Genomic DNA, 25,473 nt, shown 5'->3' on the forward strand with positions numbered 1-25,473 from the left:
ACACACGAACATCGTTATTGTAAACATTGGACCTTAGCGGGTGAGATCTGATATTGATCAGGGGCATTGGCCAGGTTGACCTACCTCGACACTTGTATTGTTGTCCTAACAAATTGCTGTTCTAACAAATTACAAACGTCTTTTCTGTAACTGCACTCTGTATTTTTCTGTATCATAATTCCCTTAAACCTATCTCCTTTCAGTCGGTACAGGTACGTTGTGTCATGTTTGTGGAAGTGTCATTACTATTAAACGTCCACTCACATCGCTAGTCCCATTTGCCACGATATCATTACTGACACGTGCAACAGGTCATCCGTTGATATACCCTCAGAGTCACTCTCCCCAAAACGGTCTCATTGGGAGCCACGAGTAGCGTCTGAACCTGTTGGAAGTGATTGTGTTATCAGCTATCACGCCAGCTCGCTTGTATAACACGTGTGCGTGACGCATTGTTATTTAACATAGGAGGTCAACTTCTCTCAACTTGAAGCGTACAACCAATGGTATATCTGACATGAGACACATACAACTCAAGAGTTAGCGAACTGGTGAGTACTTCCCATGACGGTTGATCCGTCATATTAACAAAATAACGTTACTATATTCATGTGAAATGGGACGTGCCTTAATTCATTCCAAGCAGTATATAGCCGATCTAGTTTCACTATTCCAGTATACATGTGCTGGCAGTCATATGAAGCGAGTTGGGGCCTCGGCCCCCATTCACAAAACGTTTGCAGTATTACGATAATCGTAAGCCTACGATAGACCATAGAGTTACGATAGACTATAGAGTTACGATAGACTATGGAGTTACGATAGACTTTAGATTTACGATAGACTATAGAGTTACGATAGACCGTAACGTTACGAACGCTTTGCTAATCGGGAAACTGTCAAAGTAACTCGGTATACACAGTCATGATATCCAGAAGCCTCAACTAAACCTTAAAAATATAACTAACTGCCCGACTTGTATAATGGATAAATGCCCAGAATGCTGCACAGACGTGAGACACAGGTGCTGGTACTACGTTAGAGATACAAGAAGCACATATGTAATGGTTATAGATTTGATGAAGGTCTCTAGACCAGGCATAGGGAACGTGAGATTTTTTTCACACGAGAAGCCAGATGGTCCCGCAAACCTGCAGGAAAGTAGACAAATGACCTCTGCCCAAACCTTGTTAGTTCTGATGATGATGTTTCTCAGAAATAAGACGGCTAAATGGCGGACAGGTATTAGCAGTGGTAGGTTAAAGCCAGTATCGTGCACTGAATCGATCCTGTATATTCTAGTGAATGATTTATATACTAGCCACCAAAAGAACCTGTATATTGTTAGCATTCATTATTAAATTTGGAAGTATGGCAACAGTGAAAAGTTTCCATGTTACCATATCCTGAAGGGCCAAGGTGAGCAGTGAGCAGAATAGTGTATCGTCAACACATAGTCACTCAAATGATCGTGGAAGTATTATCGAATTCTTTGCCACATTCTCTCCAATATCTGACGGATTGAGCACATGGGGTAGACGTCACTAGATGTCATCCCAGAAATGCTCTTTAGGGGAGAGATACGGGTAAGACCAGACAGAGGCTGTACTTGAATATTGTGCTGTTGAAGAAAAACCACAAGCACCTAAGTTGTCTGAGGCATTGTGTTAGAATTCCGAAAGTGCGACAATCCGATGCCATAGCCCACACTTGTCATATTGCTCTGTACAACAATTTCAGAAGTTCCCTGACGGGTACCATTCTCTTCCCACAGAGGTTACTTGTCATATCTTCGGTCAAACCTCTGTTCTAATACGGCCGTATGTGCTGGTTCTCATAAAATCCCCTAGCGGCAAATAATCGCAACTCGAAGTATCCCTGTTCTTTCTATCCAATCAGAATGCGTGATACATCGACTTACATCCAGCTTGACTAACCTAAGCAAGTTGGAGACTTGTGTTGATGTGACACACACGTTTAATAGCTAGCTTGTCTGTTGTCGACGAGGGCGATGGACACACCATTGAATCGCAATTTCATGGATCTGCTCTGTCTGGAAGAAACGTTTGCGCCTCGTGTTGGGAAAGATGTTCTAGTTTTCCCGATGCTTAAGGGAATTACGGAGGCCTTACGAATGATTACTTTTGAAAGAAAGCCACTGATTGCACAACTAATCCAGATGGCAGCCAATAACGAATCTTAAACACTCGCGCCATGAGAGAACCGTATTAGAACAGAGGTTCGTAGAAAGAAATGACAAGTAACCTCTGTGGAAAGAGAATTGACGGATACGTGTCCCATCCCAAATCATCACCGTACCACCAAGTACGTACTCTCCGCAGACATGAACATAGCGCTTCTAATGTAGAAAAATCAACTGGATTCTTCTGTGTAACCAACTTTCCTCCCTCACAAACGCGTTTGATGGACATGGTTTCGGCAACGTCTTTGACGTTTTTTGTTCGATGACGTCGTGCCAGAATAGGCCTTACTGTAGGACGATATAATCGTATCCCGCACTGGCGCAAGCGGCTCCTAGTCTTGGAACCACCTTTAGCAGTGGTCAGTACAAGACCCCCACCCCATCCACACCCAACTGACTACCTCATTATTCTTATGACGTTGTCAGTTCATCAGCCGTTTTAACTTTTGAACCATCAAAGGTCAAACAATTAGCTTCCCAGTTCGACAGTAGTTGTTGACATTCATGCGTTCCATGCAGTTCATCAAAATTCGCGCGCATAACGTGTTGTATGAACCAGGCCGGAACCACTTCAGTCCACGTGCGTGCATATATTTTCAATTCGGTTTACATCTTAATTTGTGTACGCCTATAGTCCAGATGTATGGTCTTTATTATTTCCTATGTGTACAGTTTCCTTTTCTGATCAGTATACATTTGATAAATCAGGTAGCTACTTGAGGAATGTTATCTGGTACCAGTATAACAATAGCCTACATAAGATTATACCGACAGGTAAATAACACGGCTATGTTATCAGGGGCTATCACGTGACCACAGGGCGACTTATGCATCTTCAAGGTGGTGCTCGCTTGACATTTTTCTAAACATCATGATGTGTGAGTATGCTTGATCTTGTCAATTTTAGCAATACAACTTGTCATTTGTCGTCGTAGTACTAGCGTCCTCGACCTGAAACATGACGTAGACGAACGTAGATTTGCTCTGACGATTCAAACGTCGTGTTTGTATCGTAGTTAATGGGGTATACATTCAGATATATTTCCTGTAATTTAAGTTATGCACTCCAAGGTAAGATCTACAGTAAACTATCAACGACCAATTGACACTGTATGCATGAGATTGTCATAGATCATTTAACAATGAAAGCACAAAAATATCAAAGATAAAAATATCAAAGATAAAAAAAACAAATGTGCGACATTGTCGTGGATCATTTGACAATGTATGCTCGAAATTGTCATAGATCATTTAGTAAATATATGGACAGAAATGTCAAGATCATTTCACGATGTATGCACGACACTGGCAAAGATCTCTCAACAATGTAAATATATGCACAAAAATGTTATCGATCATTTAACAATGTATACGCAAATATCTCATAGATAATGATAATGATAATAGCTTTGTATAAAGCGCCTGTTTCCACGCACTTGTGGACGCTCAAAGCGCTAACGCATCATTTAACATGTATGCACGAAAACGCCATGGACTATTTAGCAATATATGCACGAATTGTCGTAGAATGGAATTCAAAAGCAGACTGCTCGCAAATGTTGTGACAACAATCTGTAATCACAGTGACTAGAAAAGGTGGCGAGCGTCAGCTCACATTTTTTTTAATGTCAGTCCATTTTGAGTCCGAGTCTGCACCATACATCGTTTGTAGGATCAGTCCAACCCAAGATCGTCCGAGAAGTGATTAACCAAGAGTCATTGCCCATGCACAAATTGTCACGTCCAGGTCTTTCATCGACATGCAACTGCCACCGTGACTTCAGGCTACTGATTTGAGAAGGGTACCAAGAGTCACCATATTTCGTTTGTGGTATCTGTATACCAGCCTCAATCCAAGCCAAGGTCGACTGAGAAGTGACAAACCATGGACACCATATCTCGTTTGTGGGATTTGCATAGCAACCTAAATCCATGCCAAGGTAGTCTGAGAAGTGATAGACCAAGTCCCCAATATCTCAAACGTCAAAGCTTAACCATGGACTTCCTGACTTGAACCCGTTAGATCATCTTTTGGGATGAAGTCGAGAGACGAGTACATCAACTGCAACATGCTCCAAAAACACAATTGACAGACGCGTTGCCGAAAGACATAGACGAGAATTCCACAGGATGGCACCTGTAAACTGGAGACTCTTCAGACTGTGCATATGGCCTCACCATGTGCTGATCGGATTCCACCAGATACCACCCGTAAACTGTAGATCTTTTTTGCCTGAGGTACTGGTACTGGTCGGATTCCACAGAATGGCATCTGCAAACTGCAGACTTTTCAGACTGTATATATGGTCTCAAAATGTGCTGATCGGACTGCACACGATGGCACCGGTAGACTGTAGACTTTTAAGCCTCTGCATGTGGTTTCAACGGATACTGATCGGATTCCACAGGATGGCATCTGTAGACTGTAGATTTTTAAGAATGTGCATGTGGTCTCACCATGTACTGATCGGATTCCACAGGATGACACTCAGCTATATGTCGGCGGTGTGTAAATAATCGAGTCTGGAACAGAACATCCAGTGATTATCAGCATGAACACCGATCTACGCAATTAGGATAGGATTACATACATCAACCAAGACAGCAACCTTGACCTCCTAATTCCGTTAGTCGCCTTTAACGACAAGCATGGATTAGTGATGATCAATTCTAACCCGGATCTTCACCGATACCATTGCAGAATTAAAACATTAAAACGACGTTCATGGCATGACAACTATAATATTTGGTTTCCGTGTAACTTCTCTTTTTCCGCTATGGCTGTATACATGATGGTAACAAGTACGAAACACCGCTGTGTGTGTGTGTGTGTGTGTGTGTGTGTGTGTGTGTGTGTGTGTGTGTGTGTGTGTGTGTGTGTGTGTGTGTGTGTGTGTGTGTGTGTGTGTGTGTGTGTGTGTGTGTGTGTGTGTGTGTGTGTGTGTGTGTGTGTGTGTGTGTGTGTGTGTGTGTGTGTGTGTGTAACGCGTGTGTCAGGGTTGATTAACACCTCATATTCCATGAATATTACAGCGTGTCTGATAAATATCATTGTAGCACGACCCTGGCTATGAACGCTGTTTTATTGATGAGTACTTGTACGAGATATATGTTCTGAAAGAAACTACTATTCACAGAAATGCTTTCTTCCAGGAGGAAGTGATGTGATACCCAAATGGCTGCTCGGAAATGGAGACCAAACAAGAGGCCGCTTCCCGTCAGAACAGTTATGGCGGCAGTAGTGAGGTACGTACATGCTGGAGGATGGTGTGGAGGCTGTTTACTGTTTACTGTTTACTGATGATTCTATGTGAACTGGTCATGTGGAATACATGCATGTTTTGTAATCGCGCAAACAGCGTGCATGTGGTGTATGTATAACGGAGTGCAAACTGCGTACGTAGGTAGTACAAATTAGACGGTAATCACACTGTATGTAATGAGAACAAACGATGAGCACATTGTGTACGTACGTATTTCGGAGTACATACCATCTACATGAAGAGTACAAAACGGTGAGCACATTGTGTACGTGTTACGGAGTACAAACCAGGAGGTATACATCTGTAATATCCTTGAGGACAACGAGTCCTGGTGTCGATTTCTCGAAACAAACATACGTCTGAGTTTTGACTTAAGTTCGAGCTTTGGCCCAAATTTGAGAAAATGCAAAAAAATTCATTTCACACAGTGAACTGAATTATTTAACTGAAACTGCAGCAGACAATTTGACATTGGTGGATAGATTAGAAAGTTGTTTGAGCGTTCATCTTTTTTTTTGAAAAAAAGACAGTTGAGTTAAAATTCGGCTGTTTCGAATTGTGAAACTCAGTTTGAGATTTGAGTAAAGATTTAATTGTTTTCTAGAAATCGGGGCCTGTACATGTAGCTGTACTATGTATTCACCTTGCACTGAGGGGCGGTGGGGTAGACTAGCGGTTAAAGCGTTTGCTCGTCACGCCGAAACCCCGGGTTCGATTCCCTACAAGTGCACAGTGTGTGAAGCCTGTTTCTGTTGTCCCCCCGTGCTATTGCTGGAATATTGCTAAAAGTGACGTAAAGCCATACACACTCAGCGTGCACTGTACACTTTTTCCAACAGATCATGTCGTGCAGTGAAAGTTTGGACACCGATGAAACCGATGAACATTCCTCGGAGGAGGTCGAAAATGAGGGCAGCTTTTCTTTTCGACGGTTGTCAAGGCACCAAAAGTGCGTCCTCGTCAGCATCTGCTCCACGAGCTTCATCATCATGATGAGCGAGTCCATTATGAGTCCCCTCTACCCCGAGGAGGTAGGAGTCCATACTCTTATAAACAAACCATGGATACTGGTTCAGAAGCAGTTCTGGCGACCGAATGTGATGTATGATGTCACACCTAGGAAGGATTTAGCATTTTTACGGACAGCTCAAAGATATTGTGTATGAAAACATTTTACTTCTAGGTAGCACAGTATGGTGATCTACCTTCACATGTACATACATATGTATGTATGTGTGTGCGCGTGTGCGTGTGCGTGCGTGTGTGTGAGCGTGCGTGAGTGCGTGCTTGTGTGTAACCGCTTTCCTTTGCTGACATTTTATACAATGAAATATATAGCATAAACTACTTTAGGCACGGTCTGGTTGAAATATTGCCAAAGAGACTTTAAATTCTAACTGACTGACTCACTCATTCATTTCGCTTCTACTATGACCTTAATAAAAATGTGCAGGCCTTTGTTAGGTTTAGTAATATCAAGTGACACACACACATAACATGGTCGTGACACTAGGAGCATTGATTTTCGCAAGTGTGATACGACGGCAAACTAGTACATGAGAACGAGCCCCCGATCACACTAGTTCCCTCTTACCACACTTTGAAGATCAATTTTGACTCAGATTGTTTTACAGATCAAACATATTTGAGAAGAATAGTTAATGAATATATGCTTTGTCAGTCACATGAATCATATTGGATGCTATACCAAATGCTATGATATACAACACAGTGTATCAACTGGTCTCTGCCATACCTCACAGAGGGAATTGTCAAGTTATATTTAATCACTATCAGCCATTCAATACACTCACAGAAGATGGTATAAACATTTGCAAACAAGTTAAAAGCTTCAAAATTAGATTTCTCTGAAAACGTGGAAATCGTATATACATATTGAGAGTAGTGGGTGACCTCGCCTTTTAGGGTACTAAAAGACCATCTGTCGTATATTTTCCTATTACATTTTGTCGCATGGCTAAGTTGTCAGCCAAGCAGGGAGTTTATCAACTGACAATAGCGTGCGCATAATGATATTTGCTCATCTTAATCACTATCTCCATCAGCTAATTAACGTCAGCAATACTACGTCAGTCCTAAGATATTGGCATACCTCAGCGACATGGACACTACCAAGTCACTGTAGTCAGCTACGTGGTCCCAGCATTGTGAAGCCAACAGCTCTGGTCAGCAGAGCATGTTTTAAATGAAGGAAATCTCCTGATTTCATAAATCAAAATGTATTTTCGGAAAAAAACCGAACGCTAATATTACTAGGAGATAAGGGTTTTCAAAATGCTTTTCACTCCTTGTAAGAACCACATTCGCTCTGTATCTCTGTGTGTTCTTTGTTTGTTTGTTTGTTGTATATCTATGGTCTGGGGCTATTCAAGAAGAAATCCGTCTAAGCAGAATAACGTTTCTCACGAACTCAGACGTTGCAAATGAAGTGACCTATTTTCTGTTTGTACCACAATCTCATAATTTGTTTCTGGTGGCATGATTGTGCGTGGTGTTTGTAGCGGGTACTAAATGTGCTAACGTTTTACGCAAACTCATTTTGAATGAGGATGGGTGTCTTCTTGATATCTCTCCATATTGATGAAATGGTACACAACTGCATTCTAATCACCACATTTAATCATAGTTAAATTTTTATGTCGGCACTGTCGACTGATCAACATGTATTTATGATATTAAATATTTGCTTTGTTCTATGGAATATGAAAGGCGCATCCAAGTACTGTGTATGTATCATGTTCTTTCTCTGTTTGTTAATTAGCATGGTTATATCCTCCAAGAACTTTGAAAAGTCTCAAACACACGCGAGTAAAGCAGCTATAAGCAGATTTTCGTCACAAGTATTTTCACAGATATTTTGTTATTGATTGAATGCAGGAATCATGAAAGAAGAATTTCATTGTATAATGCACGGATGCGAAACCGATTAACCAGAGGAAAGTAATTACATAGTGCAAATTCTAAACAACTGAATGACAACTTATCTCTACCTCAATCGGAATGACAATATATACATATGGAAATTAATTAAGCAACACCAAATTCAAAGACACATAAAAACTTAACAAAGTTTAACGAAGTAATTTTGATGATTGATTATTCAATTTTGATGTATTGACATACAGCATGAGCTTTTCATGGGTTGATATGACGCGCGTGAAGCTTGCACAGCGCACGTGCATTGCTTTAACCTCCACTTTCGAAAAATGCACTTTTTCCCTGGGGTGTTTACAAGCGCAGGTTGTCGATTGCATTCGGTTTTTCATTCATTTCAATGTCATGGCACGTAGGAAATTATCAGAGGCCACTCGTTGGCAAATAATCGGCATGAGGAATGCTGGTATGTCTCTAAGACAAATCGGGACTCAAATCGGACGACATCATTCCATAATTTCAAAACTTTTGAAAAAATACCGGGCCACTAATGAAGTTAAAGACCTGCCTAGACCAGGAAGACCCAGGAAGACCCAGGAAGACCACAGTCCGGGAGGACAGAGCTTTACTGAGACTTGTACGGCGCAGGTCCTTCGACTCGAGCTCTCGGTTGAGACAGGAGTGGCTTCCAGGGAGACCCATCTCGAACAGGACTGTTCGGAATCGTCTGAAAGCTGCAGGATACCGGGCAAGGAGGCCAATCAAGCGACCCAGACTGTCTCCAGCCCATAAGGCAGCCCGACTGGCCTGGTGTAATGACCGTTTGCACTGGAACATTGCCTCTTGGAGGAAGGTCCATTTCTCAGATGAGAGCCGGTTCTTGCTGCACATGGTGGACGGTCGTACTCGGGTCTGGAGGCAGAGGAACACAGCAATGGCTCCACGGAACATCCAGGAGACTGTGGCCTTTGGGGGAGGTTCCGTTATGGTATGGGGGTGCATTTCCATGAACTGCAAGTTGGATATCATTACCATCCGTGGCAACCTTAACGGTGTTCGTTACCAACAGGAGGTTCTTGACAGGGCTGTGGTACCTCATTTTGAGAACCATCCTCTGGCAACGAGACCCATATTTATGGACGACAATGCTAGACCTCACAGGGCGCATGCTGTAAATGATTTTTTGCGGCAAAATGCAATTGACAGAATTCCATGGCCTGCCATGAGCCCTGACCTCAACCCCATTGAACATTTGTGGGACTTTATTGGCCGTCGTGTGAGGCAGAGAGACCCACCAGTCCATAATCTCAACGAATTGACGGCTGCCCTGCATGAGGAGTGGAACAGGATCCCCCAGAATCAGATCCGGAGACTCATCCAAGGAATGAGGAGGCGTCTGGAATCGGTGGTGCGTGCGCAGGGAGGACACACTAGATATTGATGAAAGTCGGTGTGCAGACTCTCAGATGACTGTTCTTTCTTTCCATGTGACATTTGTGTTAATACACCTGACAACAACGTCTGTGGATGAATAGTAAATTGTGTCCATTTTTTCATGAATTTAAGACAGTTTTAAGAATTTGGATTTCGTTGCAATAAAGCAAAGTCTTGATACTTTTTCCCTTTAAGTTGTTTGTCAGAGATCGTCTGTTGAATAAAAAAGTGTCAAACTATATCAACCCGGCATATTTTGATTGTCAGAACACTTCAAAGTTGCTCCAATAGAAAAAATTGGGGTGTTGCTTGATTAATTTCCAGGTGTATATAAGGTTTTAACAGCTGTATCCCTATTCTCCCACTCACATTTGCCAAAAGAACTGGCAATTGGTTGAAGCGAAGTGACTGGTGATCTGATGGAAACATTTCCGCTTGCAAAACAAAGGTTTGCACAGCCAGGCCATCATCGGTTGGAGCCTTGATTTTAAAGGCTTCGGCAAATGTAAATAAGGGAACATATAAAAGCACAAATGTTTCATTATCTATTTACAAGCCTTCCAATTTTTTCATCAGCTTTAAGGGTTTTACACCATGTCGGTGTAGTGCAGTGCACATTTAAGAGCTATCTGTTATGTTGTGTGATATACACAATATGTGTGATATCTAAATACCAAGTACTAACTTTTGTTTACTTGTAATGTTATTTTATTTCAATGCCAACCAAATGTATGTGCGATTTTCAAATGATATAGCTGAATTAGAAAAACATATTTTTGGTTAAACTATCTTTAATTTGTAAAGTTTAACTCATGTTTTTCTCATCAGATACACCTTCTTTTAAAATGGAATTGATTGTTGACATTACTAAAGTATCTTGGGGATGAACATTTTATGGAATTATTATATCTTTGACTTAGTTGCAGATCCTGACCTGAGCACTCCTAAACCACTAATTTGCTGAAAATCGGTCCGTCCAAAACAGAGTTATTAAATTAAACCATCCAGTTATCGGTTAACATATTATTATTATAACCCGAAATGATATGTTTCACTTTATAGGATTTGATGACGATAGTCACGCACGGTATCTGATGACAACCGTGTTTAAATCAAAGTTAAATCATTCCTGATTGTGAAAAATCATGTCCCACTGCGTCGCCAGAACTGCCCCGCATTTTCGCCATTTTGGGGGTCTGTGTCATACAGGTAGTATACTCCCCCAAAATACAACAACCAGCTGATTAACAACTCGTGATGAATTTGAGTCAAATAAAGAAACTGAACGGAAATAAATGTGAATATCGAACTGATATGACTTTTCCTTGAATTCTCGAGGAGTGGGGAGCCAAGACGTTAGAGCGCCGATTCCCCACATAGGTGCATTGTGTCTGATGCGCATTTCTGGTGTCCGCCTCCTTGAAGTTGAATATTGCTAAAAACGGCGTAAAAGCATTACTCACTACACGTTGTAATTATTCTTCTTAAACACGTGATTTATAAGTTTACGTACTTCCCTGAAGCAAGACTGCATCCTGTGTTCCGTTCCTATGGTAGTTACACGCTACATGTTACATGTTACATGTTACAGACTGAGGTACGTGGAATCAGTTCCTTGGTGTCGGGGTGGGTGTTTGCGGCTTACGCTCTTGGACAGGTTGTCTTCTCTCCACTTATTGGTAAATATGTAAGTACTGGTGATTTGTTAGTTTGTCTGTCTGTGTGCAGGTGAATGTATCATTGTATTAACAAGAGTAACCTTCAGTTTGTATCTCTGTTCCAGTAGATTATTTGAAGCTTTTACTTTGCTATATTTGTATTATCTATATTCTTTTTCTTTTTCTAACGGTTTACCACAGATCCCAACTATTGGATCCAGATTCGTTTACCTGTCCGGAGTATTTTTCGCTGGCGGGTGTACGTTACTCTTTGGGTAAGTTCACAAACATATCTGTCTGTATACAAGAAACACGGTTGTATGGTGTTTGGTGTAAACACATGGCTCCAACCTATGCTTACTGCGAAATAGCCAATCGCCCGCTAGTCCCTGGCTAGTAAAAATCCAGTCGGGCCAGTAAATCTCCAGTTATTGGCCTGATTGGCCAGTGAATGTTCATGGGGTGATTTTTTAAATATATCACTCTCTCCGACTCGTTAAGTTATAATACATTTATAAAACTTGCAAGGATAAGGCCTGATCATCATATTAGCAGCTTAATAATGAAATATGTTTCAGGCATAGCTAACCCGGCTGGCTTTCACACTTTTCGTACACTGATTGTTTCGAACCTCGGTTAATTCGAGTGTAGGAATGCGTTAAGTTATAAGACGCTCTCAGCAACATTCCACCTATATGGCCGTGGTCTAAATAATCGAGTCTAGTTAAATCAATCCGTATTTTAATGTTCACTGTTTTGCCTTTAATCCTGTATTACAGTATACTGGAGTACATCCCAGTAGCTGACGGTCAGACAGTGTTCGTCGTCTACTGCTTCCTAATGCAGATCGTCCTGTCTTTAGGCGTCACTGCTCAACAAACTGCCACATTCACTATGGCCTCAAAAACATTTGGGTCTCACTTCACAACCGTGTTTGTAAGTATGTCATCATATGCCGTTGAACGTTAATACATATTCAGCCGTTGTACTCTCTTGCATGACGTTCCTTATTATCTAATGAGCATTATTTAAGCACCCCCCGAATCCCGAGGCATTAATTTTGGTCCATTCAGGCGAATATACCCTAGCGTACAGGAATGTACATACAAAATGCCCCATGCGATAGCAATGGATATTTGGGACCCGAAACTCCAACATACAAAGGAGGCTGTGGGCAGCTGGATTGGATGTCGTCCGATACCCTCTTCCTTGCAAATGGCACCGACAGGAGCGTCTTGCGTGGAGCAAGCTCCGAGAAATCCCCTATTTGACGACAAGGTGTTTATTGGTCTGATGGTGGAAGTCACTTTCACTCTACACATTACCGACGGCGGTTGTGGGTGTGGAGGCGTTTTAACGAGGTTGGCTTAAAAAAACAATCTTAGCGCTACAACAGCCAGTTATAGGAGTTGGATCAATTTACCCCTAAGGTAGCTTTGTACAACTGCACCCAAGCGATGGTCCATGCAGCTCAACCCTGTAGTGGTGGGTCAGTGGTGGTGACTGCATGTAGATCTCATTAGAGTGCCTTGGACACGCAATGGGCAACGTGATCCACAGGAAGTATTGGATGCTGAGTCGTCCGATATCCATGACAAAGCTAGATCTAACCGTTTTCGAGCCGCCATCGCATATTGCAGTATACCGCATCTGAAGCGTGTCCGTGGCCAGCAATGAGCCCTGAGCCCTAACATCGACGCCATCGAACATCTGTGGCACTATTCGGGAGGGAGACCCCCTGTTCAAAAGCCGTTGACATTGGCGATTCTTAGAATTCTGCTCTTGATTGCCAATCATGTACAACACAGGGTACTCGTGGGTCGCCAGTGGCGATTCATACAATCCCAGCTAGCATTACTTGAGAACAGTCAGATTGACGGTGTACTCTTGGTGATCAGACATTGTTAACACATGGTTTGTTTTCTTTTCGGTTTGCAAGTAAATTATCAAATTTCAATAAGTGTAAGTTCTAATGCCAAGTGTGTTACAGCTACGGTTTTAATATGCGGAATTTGAATTTCAAATTAAACACAACAATGTGTGTTTTCTTACTTGTGAAAGGTGTGTGTTGTTTGATTAATGGTCATATGAGAACACTTTCCGTGTGTTTTGCATAGTGTGTTCTACTTTATATATATTTGTCCTGTAAATCTCAAATTATGTGCACAGCGGCCAAGGTGGAGTTCATAGGCCAGACTTCACCTGAAACAAACATATGTCTGCGTATCATTTATACATGTTACTTCGCTAACACTCCAGTCAATGTTGCAGGGATTGACAGAGGTGTTTGTAGGGCTAGGGATGACGGTTGGACCTGCAATAGGCGGATTTCTGTACACGGTGAGGATTTTATGGAGTTATGGGTGTCTACCCTCTTTTAACCCTTTAAATTATACTTTCTCAGTCCTAACCCTCCGACTCTCTCTTAGCCCTTACCTCCTCTTAATTCCGACCCTGCCAGCCCCACCCCTTTTTTAACCCCGACCGTCTCTTAACCCTTACCTTCAGTCCAAACCCTCCGTTAACCCCGCCCCTGTCTTAACCCTTACCCTATCTTAGTCTCAGTCCTAACCCTCTGTTAATCCCGATCCTCTCTTAAACCTGACCCTCCATCAACCATGATCCCCTCTGAATCCTGTCATTTTAATTTGACACATATCTTAGATCGACTTGAGATCTGACAGGTTTACGCTGAGGTGTAACATCTTTACGTCAGATACTCTCCAGCTGTGACTTGTGACGATTTGCTTATCCCATATTCACTTAGAACACGAATATCGACATATTATGCTTTCAAGTATGAATATATATTTTCCACTGCCTTTAAACGGTACCGTCTTACTTTCCAGTTCACCATGTGAGTGTGTCTTACGTGTGAGTTTAATTTTACACCGCTTTTAGCAACATTTCAGCAATATCACTGAGGGGGACACCAGAAATGGGTTTCACACATTGTACCCATGTGGGGAATCGACCCCGGGTCTTCGGCGTGACGATCGAACGCTTTGACTACTTGGCTACTACTTGTATGTCATAAGGACTCATAGTGTTTCATCATATCAGTCGATACGGTGTGTACAATGTAGCCCTGTCTGGTAGCAGTGACTATATACGTCATTGATGTCGGATGTATTGTACAAATATGCGATAGTGCTTCTACGTCATGTGCAGGGTCACGTGGAGGCGTTATCGGGTTGTTATCATAAGATACAAGTGACCTGTAACAGTCGTGCCTGTATTGTCCGATTACAAAATGATACCTTACTACCTGAAATCGCTTCCGACTGCGAGGTGGCCCTGGCGAAATACTGCTCCCGGGAAAATAATGGCCAGGCGTCTAAGGCACCGCAAGAAGCTGTGCAGAGTTGCATCCCCTGGGCATAATGCAACTACCAAAACAACAACAACAACAAAAACCACACACACACAGTAAAAAACAACAACCCCCCCCCCAAACAAACAAACAAAAAACAAACAACCCCCCCCCCCAAAAAAAAACCCCAAACAAAACAAAAACTACAACAACAACAAAAACAGACTGTAGAACTGTGTGTTCGAATTCCGAGATTATGTTTCTTTTTTGACTGCACCTTACCAGGGTTCGTTGGTTTCATAGCGGTAGACGTCAGAGACCCGCATCGCCTTTTTCGCATATCAAACAAACTGATAGTTATGGTGGAATTGGGTGTTTCTCAAAGATGTCTTACACCAAATTCACGTTGATTAAATTATTGAACTTAGAATAGACGTATATGAGATTCAATTTAAACACCATCGGGGCTCTCTGGACTGTAGTACTGTCTCTGAATCATACTAACCCTTCCGCCCAGCTCATACTCTAACGCTGTAGCTCTGAAAGGAGCCGTAATTCCCACACCTTAATTGAGCTCCTCTTTACAGTAAATGTTTAGTACTATCAAAATGTTACATTTTCAGAGAATAATCGTTAGGCTCACGTGTCGTAACAAATATGTTCTAGGTGTGTTATTAGAGTGAAAAATAAGGTATCTTGCAATTTATCATATGTTGAAGGTTTCTGCTCTCATCCATGTGTTGAGTGGTAACTGCACTGCTGGGTTCAAATTATTTCGGAGAGCAGTTCACCTTGAGATCAATGCCGACTGTTGTCAAACAAAGTCATATACACGAAAAGAAGTCGTTATCCATGAAGAATGTATATAGAGATGTTGGGTTAGGAAAATACATGTTCTCTGAATTTGCGCCCGATCCAATAAAAAATCATGTCAGTAGAGATGGTAAACTACTGCGTGGTTGGAATCTGTCATTCGTCCAAGTACAAAGCAGGACTTGAAACTGATAAGAGTTTGCACAAGTTTCCGTCAGATCCAGTCATCCGAAAAAAATGAATGTAGTTTGTTTGCAACCCACAGACATAAAAACATGTCATGTGTATCACACGTGCCTAGTTACATAATGTGGCAGACACGGGACTCGGGTGCACGAGTCATAAATCAACTTATTTTCTTTATGTCGTATAGTCTGAAAGGTGTTAGGTTCAAATTGCACGTGGTCAATGATTGAAGCTGTGTATTGCATGTTGTCTTTAGCAGACAGGCAGACAGACATATAGGTGTGAATAAACCCAGACACTGAGCTTTCTCTGTGACAGAGACAGTCACTGCTTACCACAATCAACAAGTTATTTTACGTAACGAGTAGATTATTTACTTGATTGTGTACACAACCGAGATTAGACTACTGCTCACGACCTCAGACTCCGAGCATGCATACTGTTTCAAGCTCTGCGAACCTATTCACTGCGCATGCGTTATGAACGCAGCACAGCTGTTGAAACCAGTTTTTCCCCCAGCGCTGGGGGGAATTTAGTGAAACGTTTGAACTCCGATTTCACGGGCTTTTTTTTCATCGCGTTTTTTTTCAACTTTATAGGTTGAATTGGCATTGTTTATGATTTGTTTCGGTAAGTGCATACCGAAAGGTACCAGAATCTGCAAAGTTGTGTTTTACGTTGCATGTGACCTTTAACTGTAGCATTTTACATATATACGCATGCACGTCTTCATATGAGCAGAACATCCTATTGCACCCCACCTCTATTCAGTTCAGAACGGTGACCAGTATGTTCTCTGCTGCAGTTGGGTGGCTTTCACCTGCCGTTCGTGGTTGTCGGGTGTCTCATTGTCCTTAGTCTTCCCTTCAACTACTTCCTCATTCCAGCTGTGCGAGGTACGATCTCTGTTGATTAGTTAATCACCACTGTATGTTGGATATATACTGAACAATAAAAGGAACGCTTTTTTTGCTTTTGTCAAGTTTTTCAAATAGAAGACATAAACATGAACACTTCCTTTATGAGATTTCACTGTTTCGAAACTTGTGATTCTTTTGCAGTTCAGTATTAGTGTCATTATATTGAGTTAATTGCTTTGTTGTCTGAACGCGTGGTCAAACAATCAATAAATTTATGACCGTGAATAGGCCTTCCAAACCATGCTTCCCATAAAAGGCAACTATCCTTGCCTTAAGAGACTTCAAATGGGATCGGATGCTCAGGCTCGCTGACCTGAGTGCCACATATCATCAGTTCATTCTTGTGCAAATGCTCATGCTGTTGATCACCAGAATGTCTGGTCCAGATTTGATTATTTACAGACCGCCGCCATATAGCTGGAATATTGCTGAATGGGGCGTAAAACTAAACTCACTTACTCACTCTATAGACTTATATTACTGTGATATTATATCAGAACCTTATTCACATTTGTATACATATATTATAATTATTTTCATAATTTTCTTAAATATATATTTGTAGCATTCCCGAATATTTTATTTGGGAAGGAAACTTAACGTAGGAAGGTTTCCAGAATTAACAAGTATTATCATGATTTGACAAAGTTTCTCAGGCGGTGCGATTGCAGAATACCCTCTTCTTTTGTGAACATTTTTTATGATGCATGATACTTTGTAGATACCCCGCGCTTTGTGTCCACCAATGACGACCGGGAACTTTCAAAACCAAAAGGAATCTCTGCCACCCGAACAATACTGAAGGACCCAACGTCTCTGGTCACTCTACTGTCAGTGATGCTGGGGGCAGGGGTATGGGCGGTGCTGGACCCCATACTCGAACCACGGCTCACAGACGTAAGTTGGCCTGAAGTGATCGTATAGGCACTGATACGTAAGTGATAATTAATAACCGCCATAAGTTCTGCTTCATTGATGTTAAAACGAGATGTTCTACAGCTATTTTGGTGGCCTTAACCAAGGTCTTATAGAGATTGAAGTGTTGGCTCATTGAAGACTGGGTTTGTTTTTCTTCGTAGTTGCAATTTGTAAGAAACGCGGTTGTATTTCTGGATACAGTGAAACGTAGCGTATAATTCAATCCATATAAAAACCGTACCACAAAACAACTCTTTGTTAACATATAAACAGCTTTAATGTGTCACTGGGTGAATGGATGAGGTATTACGCCGCCCCCTGCAATACTGCAGATTCTACGGACACCAAACATGAGTTTCCTTATACCCATGTGAGGAACGACACTTAGGCGTGACAGGCAAATGGCTTGACCACCAGGCCACCCTACAATCCCCCACCTTGTGTATTTCAGTACGTGTATGAATCAACAATAATGTGTTAAGACGTGTTTCAAGTTATTAAGGTTGACACCATGTTTTCACTTTCAGTTCGGCTTAACTCCTGAAATGAGTGGAGTTGTCTTCCTCATACTCTCTGCATCCTATGCCCTGGGTTCTCCCATCAGCAGCTGGGTTGCAGACAGACTGGTCAGTTCTAGTCCCACCATGAGGACAATATCAGGAGTACAAAGTGAACTTCAGCCGGGACAGACGTTTTGTTCCAATCCAAAGTAGCATTAATGAGAAACTAGCAATGGGTTGTGTACCTCCTTATGTCATGCTAAATACTTAATTGCTTGCAAACCGACATTTTATGATTCCAAGAGATATGTTGCTTAAATATGGCGAGTTGAAGACGCGGGGATATATAAATAACAGTGTGAAACCTCTTTGAAGTTGCGGAGAAACAGTTTGTGTTACTCTGCTACCGGAATGTGTAGTTATGTAATAATATGCATGTATCTTCACGGTCAAGTCTGTCCTCTTTGTTATTGCTGATGACCAGGGGCTTCTTTCACGAAGCAACCTTGACTAAGGTTAACTATAACTCCCCTTATAAAATACTGCTCTGAAGTTATCTTAGTGACTTACGATCACATTAGTGCTTTCTAAAATGAGACCCAGTACTGACCGGAGACTGTGTATACTTGCAGCCAGACAACCGTATTCTGATGATTCCTGGTTTCTTGGTATGTGCAATATCTCACTTACTGCTCGGCGGTTCTCCGCTGCTTGGCTTTGATCCAGATTACAGGTAGGTGATCAAGCGAGCGTGCGTGCGTGCGTGCGTGCGTGCGTGCGTGTTTGCGAGTGTGTGTACGCGCTTGCATGAGTGAGTGGGACATTATTTTAAGCAAACCCATAACCAAGGTTATGGCGCTCACAGACCTTGTAAAAGAAGCTCATAATAGGCTCAGAATCCTCAACCACAATAAAAAAAGTGATATAACCGAAATACGTCGCTTTGCGCTGTGTCAGGTTTGCCCCGGTAGAGTAAAAATCCATCAACAAACCAATATATGCATAGAAATCTATAAGACCATGATGAGACCTTTAAACGTCAGCCAGAAGTTTGCTTTAACCCATGGTTGTGGGTATAATTTATTACCTGTATTGATTGTGATTTATCAACAGGGAAATCTGGTTGACGATCTTGTCGTTGATAACACTGGGATTTGCCATCAGCATGGCCGTCATTCCCTCCTACCAGATAGTGTTGGACGTCGCAACGTAAGTCATGTTTACTCTCGTGTGCACTATCTACAGGGGTTCGAATCTCTCTTTGGACAATAATTTCAAAAATATAAATCTAGACTTTTGCAGTTGTTGTAATGAGTGTAGCGGTAGAATTTCCTAGAAAATTCATTTCTTCACCGATTTCGTTAAAATGTGAAATGTATGTAAATTATAGCATCTACAAACATTATACGATTGCAAAAGTCTAGATTTATACTTTTGAAAATTATTGTCCAAACAGAGATTCGAACCCCTGTGGTAGTATCTGTACATGTTGTACACGGATACAAGTATCACACAACGTATTTAAACAACAACCTGTGTCATGTCACGCAAAACTATACGACTTATAAATTTCTCGATTTATGTCGAATATGCTTGCTGTCGTCGACATGAAAAGAATAATATAACAGTTGTTAGTATAATTATGTCAGTCAGTACATAAACCTGTCTTTGTCGGATTCTTGGGATGTAGCCTTGTGGTTAAAGCATTCACTCTTCAAACTTAATCCCATTACTGGTGTCTCCACCTGTGGTGTCTTCCGCCCATTTACAGGGCAGTTCTGTTGCCCAGTGGGTAAGGCGTTCGCTGGTGCATACGAACCGGGTTCGATTCCCCACATGAGTGCAATGTGTGAAGACCAATTAAGGTGTACTCTGTAGTGATATTGCTGGAATGTTGCTAAAGGCGGCTTAAAACTAAACTCACTCACTCACAGTGTTTCATCACGTGCAACTGTGTAAATAATATGTTGTAAAGGGGCGTTGCTACCATTACTAAAAAGACACGGACTTAATTACTCATTACTTTTGCTAAGGGCATTTTTTGTTCTACTTTTTTGCCTACAAATACATTATCAGTGCAATCTAAAATGTGGAGAACCCTCGTTGAACCATATTGACTACAATATTCTTTGTTAACAAAGAATTACCAATACAGTCACCATGCATAGTATACAATCGTCATGTTATTCTCCATATTCTAAATTTGAACGATGTCTTTCTTTCAGTAATGATTGTTTTTCTACCGATACGAATGTGAATGTTTTGTTACATTCATGATTTTTTGTGAATCATAACTGAAATGCAGGTATTTATAATGATCCTTTTTTTGTTTATTCTTCATGATCGTTTGTTTATCATTTGATTTTAAAGAAAACCCTAATACTCGGTGCATGACATTGTATTAATGGAGTAAACATACGTTAAACACAAGTAACATTTTAATCAAATGATCATTCTGTCTGAATTAATGGTAGGCTACACTACGTTCTGCTTATGATTTCAAATGTTGCTGAGAAAACAACATTTTGAAGTTACTGAAATCATAAAACGTGAAACTTCAGGTCTCAGAAAAAATGAAAGTTGGGCAAACCCAGAATACTACCAAAATATAAAGCTTTGAAACCGATCGGGCTTACACGAAACAACTGACATGCTACGCGCATGCTGTATAATATGCTTTTATACCACATAGATATACTTTCACGCTTGAATATACGATGTTCTGGCCTCACCAGTGCCCGACAAAACAATCCAGAGGTGTATCCAACAAGTGAGTGAGTGAGTGAGTTTTACGCAGCACTCAGCAATATTCCAGCTATATGGCTGAGGTTTGGATGAAATCGAGCCATGAAAAAACAGTAATCAACACTCATACTCATATACATGTTCTGGCCTCACCAGTGAACGACAAAACATTCCAGAGGTGTATCCAACAAGTGAGTGAGTGAGTGAGTGAGTTTTACGCAGCACTCAGCAATATTCCAGCTATATGGCTGAGGTTTGGATAAAATCGAGCCATAAAAAAACAGTAATCAACACTCATACTCATATACATGTTCTGGCCTCACCAGTGCCCGACAAAACAATCCAGAGGTGTATCCAACAAGTGAGTGAGTGAGTGAGTTTTACGCAGCACTCAACAATATTCCAGCTATATGGCTGAGGTTTGGATGAAATCGAGCCATGAAAAAGCAGTAATCAACACTCATACTCATATACATGTTCTGGCCTCACCAGTGCCCGACAAAACAATCCAGAGGTGTATCCAACAGGTGAGTGAGTGAGTGAGTTTTACGCAGCACTCAGCAATATTCCAGCTATATGGCTGAGGTTTGGATAAAATCGAGCCATGAAAAAAACAGTAATCAACACTCATACTCATACGCGATACTCATTATCGATCTGCGCAATTGGAAACCGATCACATGTGTCAACCAAGTCAGCGAGTCTGACCACCCGATCCCGTTAGTCGCCTCTTACGACAAGCATTGGTTACTGAAGATCAATATTCTACCCCGGATCTTCACGGGTCTGCGCTTCTGTGTTTCAGGGACAGCGGTCTGGATGACAACATGGAGACAAACGGGGCTGTTGCCGGCATCTGGTGCTCTATGTATGCTATGGGGTACGTCTTTCCAGGATTTCTAATGCAATCATGTTCAATTGTCAGTACACCAAGGGAAATTGCATCGACTGACTGAAGATGCAGGGCCGTAGTTAATGTCTTTTTACGTAAAGGGACCATCCACGTTAGAACAGTGTTATACCAATGGTTTGATATACAAATTAAACTGCAAAAGGATTCTAGGGAGGGGTGCTGCCCCCTGTCCCCTAGGCTCCTTACGGACCTGGGGCCCCTTTCACGAAGCTCTCGTAAGCCTAAGATCTCGTAACTTTTCTCGTAGCATTCGTACCTGCTATACTGTAACATAGGAAGTAGGAATGCTACGAGAAAAGTTACGAGACCTTAGGCTTACGAGAGTTTTGTGAAAGGGGCTCCTGGGGTGTCTATATTAACTTGATGATTGGAATGACTAAACTTGTAAGGCTGGTCACCGCTTACTACTCCGTTGAATAGCGTAGACTTAAACAACATAAGGGTTGTTTTTTTTTTTAAAAAATCAGCGTTTCAGTCAAAATTAGAGGGCAACTGAATTACATCCTCCCACTAAAGAATAAGACAAGATAAAGAGGAACTGATATATGAATTGCATAAAAAAATCATTTTTAAATGAAGCGGAATAATTAGTTTCTTCTACTCATACTCGTGTCTCGCATTCACGAAGGACTGTACACGGTGACACCCCAGGGGCGAATCCCGGATTTGGGTGGGAGAAGGGGGTGGGAATGGGTATAAGGTTTTGGATCTAGGGTGCACCTCAGGGAAAGTTCCTCATCGGTTACGGTTCGTTTTACGGAAAATTAAATTATCTATACGAATGTTTTCTTCAATTCAGAGACTTCATAGGTCCCATCTTTGGCGGCTGGATGGTTGGTGTTGGTGGTTTTGGATGGACCGTCACGTATACGGGACTGGCGTGTGTTTTAGTCGTGAGTACTTGAACACAGTTCTATAACCTCTGATGTCACGGTCCCCATGCACATTTGTAAACACGCAATCAGAATTACTCCCGTGTTGTAACGTCACATACGCTTATTTACTGATCTGGCAGGCATATGGCGACGGTATGTGAATACTCGATTCTGGACCACATAATCCAGTGATCAACATCATGGGCATCCATGATGATGGGGCACAAGGACGTGTGTTAAGCAAGCCAGCAAGCCTGACCACCCGATAGTTTAGTGGCGTCTTAATTACGACAAGCATGGAATACTTAAGGCCAAATCTATTCCTAATTCTTTGTGTTTGTCTTTCAGAGTATTTTGCTGGTAGTTTCAGCTGTCTATGACAAGCAGTGCCGAACACCCAGTAAAAGACTCCCAGACGATGAACAATCGGCTTGGTTACTTAAGTATTCTCCCGAGGATTACCTGACTTTTACAGATGTGTATATGAAGATGCTACTACCTCCTTACCAACTGCCGTAAAGTGGTTGGCTGTGTGTGATAGATGAAATGTGGTTCATGAATCAGTCACGCTACATGACGATCTCAACCGACGGTCTTCACGAGTGAATTATTGTAAGTCTGAGCTGGACAGTGATTGACTGGTGACGAAACAGACTGTCACACGAAATATACATTTTTACTAAATATATCATCCTCACATCTGTCATATCATGTGTACATACTACATTATCACCGACCCTGTGGCTGTTCCAGAGAAGGGAGAAATGGTGTGATTATCATGCTTTGGGAGCATTGGTTAGATTTACTGTTAAGTGCAGTAAATGTCAAAGGATTACCTGTGGATTACCTGTGGTTTACCTGTGGTGAACTTTACTCATCATTAACCTGGAAAGTGCTTTGTTTATCTGTATGTGTGTGGTTTCCTGTGGATTCAGAGTTTGCGAGATGAAGACAGCGGACATCAGAAATATCTCCGCGTGGCTGCGAATTGTTTGCAAGAGATAATAAGGGACATATGCGTTGTACTACTACTATGGTTACTTCCCGCCGGTTGGTTCAGATATCACCAGTCTTCATTTAGAACGACGAATACATGTTTAGATTGTGTCGATAATCAGTGCTGCTGCTACAATGCCATCTTGCTTCTGTAGTTCAGGCAATCTGTGAAGCCCATTTCTTATGTCCCTAGCCGTGATATTGCTGGAATATTCCTAAAAGCGGCGTAAAAACATACTCACTCACTGTCTTTCAGGACTCTTAAGATCCGGGCTGGAAGTGATCTTCAGTACCCCATGCTTGTCGTTAGAGGCGACTAACGGGATCAGGTGGAATCAGAGATCGCCAGTCTTACTGTAACATCTTCGTTCAGCCCTACGAATACATGTTGACATTGTTTAAGTGATCAGTGCTTTTGCTACAATGCCATCTTGCGACTGTATTTTAGGCCTGTGAAAATCCGGGTGGGAATTGATCTTGAGCAGCCCATGCTTGTCGTAAGAGGCGTCTAAAGCGACCAGCTTGTCAAGCTCGCTGAGTGGGTTGACATATCATCGAGTCCCATTTGTGTAGATTGATGGCCCTGCTTTTGATGCCTTGATTGTCTGGTCCAGATTCGATTATTTAAAGACAATATAGATGGAATATTGCTGAGTGCGGCGTAAAACGTAACTCACTCACTCACTCCTGTGTTTTAGGAATATGATACTGAGAATTAGCAGCCTTGGGTAATTCTGGTCAGCTTATAAGACAAGCGTCTATTAATACAGATAACGAATACAAATCGAAAGAAGATTAAGAACACCGAGTCGTTCAAATTACTATACCTTCTCTGTTGGACCATGACAAAGTCACGATAGTATTATCCAAGTAGGCTTTTTCTAAAATTTCTTTTGAGAAGTATAATTGTATTGACAATAACACTGTTTACTTCTATAGCGGTAAATCCATATACCCAGTGCATGCTCGAAGCGCATACAAACAATTCAGTATTACCCCGGACAACCCAAGCTGCCTGTATTGAGATGGAAGGTTATTGTCATTTGCTTATCCCACCGGGTACCCATTTTCTGCTGAGTGACGCATAGATATAACATTCATCATTCCTCTGTAGGGAGGCAGTCTCTTCGTCATTTACCTAAGTGGGGCAGATGCCGTGCACGACAATGAGACGTTATAAATCTAGAGTTAGCATGTGTTTCTTGATCTACATAATGAGCAAAGCATTGGTGGTATGATCTAGTCGTAACTGTTGCAAATTCATCCGCGTACACTTTCATTTAATCACATATAATTTCATGTTTATCCTTTTCGTATCAAAGCTTGTTAACATTACAGTGAAATAAGGGGAGACTAAAACATCTGATTGCGGGGACCATTAGTGCTGAAGTTTATCTAAAATAGAAATCGTGCAAATATAGTGAAGATAATTAAGTTTGGATTCTGTCTTGTTCATTCCGTAAAAGATGAAGAAGACGGTCATAGAGGATAGGGGTGGGGGAGGGGGTGGGGAAGACAGAATAATGGCATTGTTTCCAAATGACACAGCCCATTACACGAGCTCGTCATGATAACGCCCCATTCTCTGACTCCGTAAAAGGTGAAGAAGACGGTCATAGAGGATAGGGGTGGGGGAGGGGGTGGGGAAGACAGAATGATGGCATTGTTTCCAAATGACACAGCCCATTACACGAGCTCGTCATGATAACGCCCCATTCTCTGACTCGTGTAGTTATTAAAGATGTGTGTAGTGGAAGAATCGACCTGACTCTCATCGATCTTTCTTTTATGAACACCCAATGTCTGTGATTGTTCTGAAGTAAAAATGTAACAAGACGTTT

General features: G+C 41.7%; 1 protein-coding gene across 1 annotated transcript; it reads left to right on the forward strand.

Moving 5' to 3' along the window:
- Positions 1 to 354: 354 nt before the first annotated feature.
- Positions 355 to 25,463, forward strand: LOC137276664 (MFS-type transporter SLC18B1-like). Its single transcript, XM_067808279.1, has 15 exons — positions 355 to 551; positions 5,357 to 5,449; positions 6,306 to 6,497; positions 11,387 to 11,482; positions 11,655 to 11,728; positions 12,233 to 12,389; positions 13,725 to 13,793; positions 16,571 to 16,661; positions 17,407 to 17,582; positions 18,131 to 18,229; positions 18,736 to 18,836; positions 19,217 to 19,312; positions 21,654 to 21,728; positions 22,561 to 22,654; positions 22,985 to 25,463. The coding sequence occupies exons 2-15, from the start codon at positions 5,393 to 5,395 to the stop codon at positions 23,153 to 23,155; spliced, it is 1,548 nt and encodes a 515-aa protein (XP_067664380.1). The 5' UTR covers positions 355 to 551; positions 5,357 to 5,392; the 3' UTR covers positions 23,156 to 25,463.
- The last annotated feature ends 10 nt before the right edge of the window (positions 25,464 to 25,473 follow it).

The sequence above is a fragment of the Haliotis asinina genome, chromosome 3 (assembly GCF_037392515.1).
Source record: "Haliotis asinina isolate JCU_RB_2024 chromosome 3, JCU_Hal_asi_v2, whole genome shotgun sequence".
Lineage (NCBI taxonomy): Eukaryota > Metazoa > Mollusca > Gastropoda > Lepetellida > Haliotidae > Haliotis > Haliotis asinina.

What these genes read in the sequence shown, in the direction of transcription:
- LOC137276664 (XM_067808279.1), top strand. Translation starts at nt 5,393, where the DNA reads ATGGAGACCAAACAAGAGGCCGCTTCCCGTCAGAACAGTTATGGCGGC. An exon ending in GTTATGGCGGCAGTAGTGAG is followed by an intron (nt 5,450 to 6,305) that starts GTACGTACATGC and finishes TTTTTCCAACAG; the next exon opens with ATCATGTCGTGCAGTGAAAG. An exon ending in CCTCATTCCAGCTGTGCGAG is followed by an intron (nt 16,662 to 17,406) that starts GTACGATCTCTG and finishes GATACTTTGTAG; the next exon opens with ATACCCCGCGCTTTGTGTCC.